The following is a 9,313-nucleotide window of genomic DNA, read 5'->3' as shown; positions in this document are numbered from 1 at the left end:
ATGAATAACTGTTCGAATGGAAGCAACGAATTTCACATTGCCGCCTTCTCAATGTCTTCATCAGGCCAACTTAAGGTATTTTTTTGTATTTTGATTATGTATTTCATTACCATGCTGGGAAATTTGACAATCATTCTTCTTGTGTGTTTAGTACCAAAATTACACACCCCAATGTATTTCTTCTTGAGTAACCTTGCTGTTGTAGATGTCACATCCACTTCTGCTTCTGCCCCTAAATTACTTTTTATCACATTGACCCAGGATCACCGAATATCTTTTAGCTGGTGTATGACACAGTTATTTTTCTTCCTTATAAGTGCTACTAGTGAAATGTTCATGTTGACATCAATGGCTTATGATCGCTATGTGGCGATATGTAAGCCCTTACAATATTACTCAATAATGAGAAAGAACATGTACATTGGAATGGCCGCTTCCTGTTGGATAATCGGTGTAATAAATTCTCTATTACATACATTACTGACATCTGTTCTACAATTTTGTGAATCACAAGTTATTAATAATTTCTATTGTGACTTAAATTCACTAGTTGATCTTTCCTCTACTGACACTTACAGCCGAAAACTCTTTTTGTACATTGAAATTTGCGTTATTTTCCTTGTGCAATTCATACTCACCATTATCTCCTACATCTATATCTTCTCCACCATATTGAAAATCCATTCCTCAGCTGGACGTATGAAAGCTTTCTCCAGCTGCATCTCCCATCTCATCACAGTTGTATTATTTTATGCACCGAGTTCCATCTTGTATATGAAAACAGACTCAGAAGATTCTAAGAATCAGGACTTGTTCCTATCAATGCTCTACATGATTGTGGTTCCAATGTTAAATCCTCTGGTCTACAGTCTGAGAAATAAAGATGTATGGGGGGCTATTGCAATGTTAACAAATCGAGAAAGGTTTAAGATCTAGGTGTTGTTATAAAGTAAGCCTAAGCAGATCTCTGTGTCCTTCTGACAACGGATTACGAGTTTAGATCTTCCTAAGGCTTGGGTCAGACAAGCGTGTATTCTCTTATCTGAGAGAATCGGACCACTTACAGTAATCACACTCTGACCAAAGTGTGATCAGAGTGCAATCAGATTGTGATTTGATTTTTTCCAGTAAGGAGATGATGTGGAAAAAAAATCCATCTTCTCCATTCTGCCAATCCATGAAAATCAGACTTCACTCAGATGTCATTATGATTTTTTCACAGACTCATTGACTATCATGTCTAAGTGCGATCCAATAATCAAATCCAACTCGGTCATGCTGCAATTTTTTCTCCAGACCGGAGTGGTCCGAGGAAACAATCAGACATGTTCATGGCTACATATAATAACATTGGTTAGAGTGCTACCGAAGTTTTGTTGGATCGCACTCGGACTGATAATATGATTGTCTGCACCGGCCCTAAGAGATCCCATTTTTAAAATCTGATGTGTCAATTTTGTGTTAACAAGTTTATAGTGCTTTCACTTAACCAAATAAATGTTAGTTTATTTTTCATGATTCATTGTACTTTATTATACCAGTAAATTTAGGTCTATAATGTTTCACATGTACAGTAGGGGGAAAAAAGTATTTAGTCAGCAACCAATTGTGCAATTTCTTCCACTTAAAAAGATAAGAGAGGCCTGTAATTGACATCATAGGTAGACCACAACTATGAGAGTCAAAATGAGAAAACAAATCCAGAAAATCACCTTGTCTGATTTGGCAAGATTTATTTTGCAAATTATGATTGAAAATAAGTATTTGATCATTAACAAAAGTTCATCTCAATATTTTGTTATATATCCTTTGGTAGCAATGACAGTGGTCAAACATTTTCTGTAAGTCTTCACAAGGTTGGCACACACTGTTGGTGGTATGTTGGCTCATTCCTCCATGCAGGTCTCCTCTAGACCAGTGTTGTTTTGGGCCTGTTGCTTGGCAACATGGACTTTCAACTACCTCCAAAGGTTTTCTATGGGGCTGAGATCTGGAGACTGACTAGGCCACTCTAGGATCTTCATATGCTTCTTACGAAGCCACTCCTCTGTTGCCCTGGTGGTGTGCTTGGGATCATTATCATGCTGAAAGACCCATCCACGTTTCATCTTCAAGGCAAACAGGATCATGGGGTGCATTAAAAAAGGTCTGGATACACATGATGAGGGCATTATACTGCCTCTGTACAAATCCCTGGTTAAATCGCACATGGAGTACTGTGTACAGTTTTGGGCACCGAGGCTCAGGAAGAATATAATGGAACTAGAGCGAGTACAAAGGAGGGCAACAAAATTAACAAAGGGGATGGGGGAACTACAATACCCAGAGAGATTAGCCAAATTAGGATTATTTAGTCTAGAAAAAAAGATGACTGAGGGGCGATCTAACAACCATGTATAATTATGTAAGGGGCCAATACAAATATCTCTCCGAGGATCTGTTTATACCAAGGAAGGTCACGGTCACAAGAGGGCATTCTCTGCGTCTGGAGGAGAGAAGGTTTTTCCACCAACATAGAAGAGGATTCTTTACTGTTAGGGCAGTGAGAATCTGTAATTCCTTGCCTGAGGAGGTGGTGATGGCGAACTCAGTCGAATGGTTGAAGAGAGGTCTGGATGTCTTCCTGGAACGTAACAATATTGTGTCTTACAGTTATTATGTTCTTTAGAAGGACTTAGATCTGGGGATTTATTCTGACAGAATATAGGCTGAACTGGATGGACAAATGATTTTTCAGCCTTGCTAACTATGCTACTATGTTACTATGTACAGTTTGTAAATATTCTTCCCAGTAATATGCACTCCTGAAGGATGATGATGGAACTCGATATTCTGACTCATGGATGATTTTTATTTCAAACTAAAATACAACCGGTTTCGACTTCTTAGAGTCTTCCTCAGGTATAATGTCATGCATATAAACAGATGTACTGTATCTGAACACATTTTATGGCAGATATCAATTTGGGAGGGGGCTGAAAGATCTGTTTTTCAGACACACCCAGATACTCAGATATGCAGTATTTTGCACTCTGAGGAATCTAACAAAATTCTTATACCAAATAAGTGTTATACACAAGTCTTTTCACACTATAAGAAAAATAAATAAATAAAAATATTTAAAAAATTTCGCACAGAAAATTTTTTTACACACAAATTTTCCACTCAAGAGTATTTTTTATTTTCTAAAAACACTATAAATATAATTATACTATATATAAAATTTATTTTAAAATATTATTAAACATACTAAAGTGTGATGCAGGGAAATCTGCTATAAAATGTGTTCACATAGATCTGTTTATATGCATGACATTATACCTGAGGAAGACTCTAAGAAGTCGAAACCGGTAGTATTTTAGTTTGAAGTAAAAATCATCCTTGAATCAGAATGTCGAGTTTCATCATCATCCTTCAGGAGCGCATATTGCTGGGAAGAATATTTGCAAAGTGTTATCAACTATGAAACCACTGTTCAGTGCGCTCATCAGTTCCCAAATCTCTGCAGCAAACTGAATGGAAAGAGGGATGGAGTGATCCATGGATTGGATCTATGTGCAGTATATCAAGATACAAAAAAGGTGAGTGGATTCATGCTGAGTATATGGAGCGCCCCCACTGCCGCAGGGCCGAGGGGTACCCAGTACCGGGCCTCTGAGTCTCTGTTCTGGGGTTGTCACAGTGGCTAGACCCGGTCCGTGACCCTGCTGAGGGGCGTCCAATGAAAGGTGTGGATGGTGATTATGTTGTGGTGGTGCGGTGCAGGTCGCAGTAAATAACAAGGACACCAGGTTGCAGTCTCTTTACCTCTTTACTGAAGGCTTCAGGATCCTCAATCCGGAATACGGTTAACCGGGCTGCGTAAGTCCGGCCGGTCCGGTGGCACCTCCAGGGTTCCCTTTGCAGGTGGAAATCTGTGCCTACCTTCTAGCGCTTGTGTGTTGTGGTCCTCCCCTGCTGTGCTTACGGGATAGTCCCCACAACTGTTGTGTCTGTTTCTGAAGTTCCCTCACAACTCGATTATGATGTTCTGCTTTCTCCCCCAGATGATATGGCTAGGACGCACCCGTATGACGGGTAGGCTCGGAGGTCTTCCGGGACCCTAGAGTCGCCCCTCTCCAAATGTTGCCCCCTATGTCTTCTTAGGTGATTTGAGTGAGACAGCCCGTCTATAACTGACTGTCCTGCCGTAGGTTTGAAGTAAGGCCTGGAGCTCAATACTTCCTCGGCGTTCCAGCCACCAGCTACGCGCCTCAGTAGGATGTTGCCTTGTCTTACAGCACGACTCCTACTGGTGTTTCTCCTTGTTGCGTTGATCTCGTTTCTCACTCAGCACAATAAACCTCGCTTCTTGTCCTTTCTTGGGGCACTGCCGCGATGAAGTGCAGGCGCGGTCCCGTAACGTTCTTTCCTGTTCGCTAGGCCTCTGTCAGGATCCCACCCCTGACAGGGACCCCCCTGAATCTTCCCCTGCAACACCCTCTGCCACAGGATGTTGCCTGGTTCCAACCCAGTCAGCTTCTGACCAACTTCCTATCCAACCCCCAGTTTTACCAGATTGTGAAGAGTGACCTCATACATAGCACCCTTAGCTCCCCCTGGAGGCCAGACTGTGAAGTGTATTGGTGTCTGTGATACCTGGTCAGGTGAACTCCTTCAGTGCCATCGGACGTACCATAGCCCCCCTTAGCGGCGGAGCATCAGTACTGCAACAACCAGGACTATGGGGCGCTGCACTCCCCCCGGTTAAATCCAGTACTTCTGGACTGGGAAGAAAACAACAATACATGTCAGCAAAAAGACATACAATTTTGAAATGCAATAACAATAAGCAAATTTGAACAGAGCTTCCCTTTATGGGAGGTGAGGACACTTGAACGTTACAAACATGGTTAAATACTTTAAATAACATACTATAAATAACTTTTCTTACCCAACCGGGTATTCTACTAAGTGCAAATTTTTAAACAATAATTTAACGTTGCCTTTAAGGACGTACACGCTGAATCCACTAAAGACCTTCTTATAAAACACTATAAGGCTAAACAACTTTTTCTTCACTTTCCATCTTTACATCTGCAGGACCGCCTGTCTATCTGCCCCAGGCCTACTGCCTCTCGTTCTGTTGCAGGACCGCCCCTTTCCACCCGGGCCTACTGCCTTTCTGCTACTATACACAGTGTAGAACTTATCAACCTTCTCTCAGTTCAAGATCACTGAGCCATCTGTGTATGGCTCCTAGGAGGACTCACCGACTAACCCTGTACGGGTTCACTTCCTGTCCTCATTTTCTAACACATTATTAAACATTTCTTACAATTAACTAGCTAACTACATACAACTTTTATATGTAAGCATTATTAGTACTTCTTTTTAAAGCATCATCATTCTTTAAGTGCTATTGATGAACGTTCCCTTTAAGAGGGGACCAAGTCTCTATGAGGTAGTGCAACTTCTCAGGCTGCAAGTCCGTATGCAGCAAGGACTCCGATACTGCTTCCAGGAACAGTTTCTTCGCAAAGAGTCCTTTTCTTTGTAAAACCAGTAGAGGGCACCTTTAAGAAGGTGCAAACTATTTACAATAAGTTTGTAATCATGCAGTGTTCATGATCCAGCAGTTCTTTTCAACAATGATGAGACGAGAAACAAAAGCAAAAAGGCAAAAATAGGGATCCCGGGTAAACTAAGGGATCCCTTTAAGAGTTAACCCTAGACGGGTTGTAGCAGCAGAAAGACACATAGAAAGACAAACAGTTAACTATTTACATCCTTGTCGAGCATTAGGGCTTCATAGTATATTGCAAGACATCAGCAGGTAGTGGACATCTCCTTACCGTGGCGGCTTCGGTCCCCGGTCTCCGGCTGATGCGGTATCAGTATCGGTGGTTGGTCTCTCAGGTGCAATCAGGTCACCCGGTGTCTGGATTCAAAGGCTAACCCTAGCTGCGAGCTCAGTAGCCGCAACAAGGCGTACGGTGGCGATAGTAGCAAGATCTGTCAAGTCTGGTTCAATCATGGTCGAGGCAACAGGTGACGCCCCCTCAGGCCCACATCGTTGGTTGTTCCGAGAGCACCATCTTTGTGCACTCTGGTGGCGGGTGTAGGTCACCTGGTCCCCCCTTTGCAATAGTGGGTCACCATATCGGTTGCGGAAAGGAGTCTTCACATCATGACTAGTAACGAAGATGTCAGTCGGTAGTCCCAGTTCCTGTATGGAGCCCCAACCCCGCTTTGGGTGAAAGGCCAGCACAGTTCCCCGCTTTACCACATCTTTCCTGCCATGCGCAGGCTTCGGGTGTTTCACTTTTGGCGCGTCAGTTTGTTCTGTCTCTTTTCGGTTTTCCAGTGTAAGATCAGGCATTGTTTATATTGCTCCCAAGTGAGCACAGCAAGGGTGAGGCCCTCCTCCCTGGATCCATCTGGCCCGATCCAGGGGGTGTACCACTGGAGGATCACCCCTTCTGAGCTCACGTCTATGGGTTCTCCCATCTTGGTCGGTAGTGGACGTACCAGCTTCCCCATCGTGTCAGGGGTGAGTATCACCCGCTCCACCGAGAGGAAATGGTTATTGTTGGGGTGCAGAGCGGTCGCGGGAGCGGTCAGGAGAGCAGGATCGGTCGCGGGAGCAGGATCGGTCAGGAGAGCAGGATCGGTCGGGGGAGCAGAATCGGCCGGGGGAGTAGGGGCGCCTTCCTTACCTGCGCCTGATGTGATTCCACCGATGTCGATCCGTTCCGCTGACAAAGACACTGGAATCGGCTGCAGCCCGGACCACGGCTCCTCCAAGGTGGCCTCTCGATGTGGCTCCGCTCTCCATGGCTCCGCACCTGCTGGCTCTGTGGTCAGGATAGGTAGGCTCGGCTCCTCCGCCGGCGGCTCAAAGGAGTTCAGATCCTTCAGCTGCGGTGGATGCGGTTCCACCTCTGGCGGGTGAGGGTAAGCCGGGATCACTTCACTGTCGCTCGGGCACTTGCTGATCATCATCGCTGTCCAGCATTCGGTGGCAACGCATGCACCTGGCTCCGCCATTTCTCCAAGGTCGAGCTCCCTCTTCACCTCGTTCCCGCCGCTGCAAGTCAGGGAGTGGTTCTCCTCTGCTGCTGGGCAGGTCGTCATCTCGCAGCAGAAGTCGGAGGGGGCCGTCGCTACTTTTGGCGCCGCTTTAGTAATCTCCTCCCATGACACGCCCTTCTTCTTCCTCTGCGCTGTAATGGCGTCGGGTTTTGGCGGGAACTTTTGGCGGCAAGTGGCAACACACAGCCTTTGCAATAAGTCACAGTTCCAAGGCACACATGACCTGATTCTTCAGGCTTAAGTAGATCCTGTTTGTGACGCCAAGTTGGAGCGCCCCCACTGCCGCAGGGCCGAGGGGTACCCGGTACCGGACCTCTGAGTCTCTGTTCTGGGGTTGTCACGGTGGCTAGACCCGGTCCGTGACCCTGCTGAGGGGCGTCCAATGAAAGGTGTGGATGGTGATGATGTTGTGGTGGTGCGGTGCAGGTCGCAGTAAATAACAAGGACACCAGGTTGCAGTCTCTTTACCTCTTTACTGAAGGCTTCAGGATCCTCAATCCGGAATACGGTTAACCGTGCTGCGTAAGTCCGGCCGGTCCGGTGGCACCTCCAGGGTTCCCTTTGCAGGTGGAAATCTGTGCCTACCTTCTAGCGCTTGTGTGTTGTGGTCCTCCCCTGCGGTGCTTACGGGATAGTCCCCACAACTGTTGTGTCTGTTTCTGAAGTTCCCTCACAACTCAATTATGATGTTCTGCTTCGTCCCCCAGATGATATGGCTAGGATGCACCCTTTATGATGGGTAGGCTCGGAGGTCTTCCGGGACCCTAGAGTCGCCCCTCTCCAAATGTTGCCCCCTATGTCTTCTTAGGTGATTTGAGTGAGACAGCCCGCCTATAACTGACTGTCCTGCCATAGGTTTGAAGTAAGGCCTGGAGCTCAATACTTCCTCGGCGTTCCGGCCACCGGCTACGCGCCTCAGTAGGATGTTGCCTCGTCTTACAGCACGACTCCTACTGGTGTTTCTCCTTGTTGCATTGATCTCGTTTCTCACTCAGCACAATAAACCTCGCTTCTTGTCCTTTCTTGGGGTACCGCCGCGATGAAGTGCAGGCGCGGTCCCGTAACGTTCTTTCCTGTTCGCTAGGCCTCTGTCAGGATCCCACCCCTGACAGGGACCCCCCTGAATCTTCCCCTGCAACACCCTCTGCCACAGGATGTTGCCTGGTTCCAACCCAGTCAGCTTCTGACCAACTTCCTATCCAGCCCCCAGTTTTACCAGATTGTGAGGAGTGGCCTAATACATAGCACCCTTAGCTCCCCCTGGAGGCCAGACTGTGAAGTGTATTGGTGTCTGTGATACCTGGTCAGGTGAACTCCTTCAGTGCCATCGGACGTACCATAGCCCCCCTTAGCGGCGGAGCATCAGTACTGCAGCGACCAGGACTCTGGGGCGCTGCATATACACCTTTGGAAACTACTACACTCAGAAGTGTGCGCTTCCCATTTCTCTCCCTATAATCCCCTCTTGTTTTATATATTACTATGTACAGTGCCAGTGTAAAGGTAATAAAGTGATCACTGGTGATGTTGTACACAGGACCTCTGTATATAGCAGACAGTGTATAGTGTCAGTGTATACTGAGACTCACCAGTGAAATCTCTAGGTGAAGTCCTTCATCTTTGCTTTTCATCTTCATCCAGCACAGATCGCCATCACTTCTTCCAGTCAGGGCTCGTCTCTGCAGGAAATAACATAGTTATCTAGCGCACTGCTTGCAGAGCACATAACTTAATCTTTCCCCAACTTTAACACTACAATAGATGAAGAAAAAAAGGCAAAATAGTGTTGATCTGCACAGTAACAGGGCCCCCCATTGAAAACCAGTATCCTGGAAAAATGAAATACATCACTGCAGTAATAATATCCATTAATTAGCCCCTAGGATAATAATATCCTCCATCCTGGCCCCCTTGTGTCTCATTTGTGGCTCCATTCATATGTTCTCCCATCCTGCCCTCATGAGTATCCATTCTCCCCAGAGATGTCCCATCATGCCCTATATGATCTCCCCATTCTGCCCCATCTGTGCCATGGTCCTGCCCCATCTGTGCCATGATCCTTCCCCATCTGTGCCATGATCCTGCCCCATCTGTCTCCATCATATCCATCCTGCCCTATTATCCTTCATCATCTGTCTCTAACCTGCCCCATCATCCTGTCCCATCTGTCTCCATCCTGCCCCATGCCTCTATCCTGCCCCATGATCCTGCACCATGTGTCTCCATCCTGCACCATATG

At 46.2% G+C, this 9,313-nt stretch overlaps 1 protein-coding gene across 1 annotated transcript; it reads left to right on the top strand.

The window, feature by feature from the left end:
* On the top strand, window positions 1–936 carry LOC143774852 (olfactory receptor 13C9-like). The gene has a single exon (XM_077262622.1). It carries the CDS (start codon window positions 1–3, stop codon window positions 934–936), a length of 936 nt encoding a protein of 311 aa, XP_077118737.1.
* The last annotated feature ends 8,377 nt before the right edge of the window (window positions 937–9,313 follow it).

The sequence above is a fragment of the Ranitomeya variabilis genome, chromosome 5 (genome assembly GCF_051348905.1).
Source record: "Ranitomeya variabilis isolate aRanVar5 chromosome 5, aRanVar5.hap1, whole genome shotgun sequence".
NCBI lineage: Eukaryota > Metazoa > Chordata > Amphibia > Anura > Dendrobatidae > Ranitomeya > Ranitomeya variabilis.
This window is presented reverse-complemented; position numbering and strand designations above follow the sequence as displayed.

Bases quoted from the DNA above. Each gene is read 5' to 3' on its own strand.
- LOC143774852 (XM_077262622.1), top strand. From the start codon at position 1: ATGAATAACTGTTCGAATGGAAGCAACGAATTTCACATTGCCGCCTTC.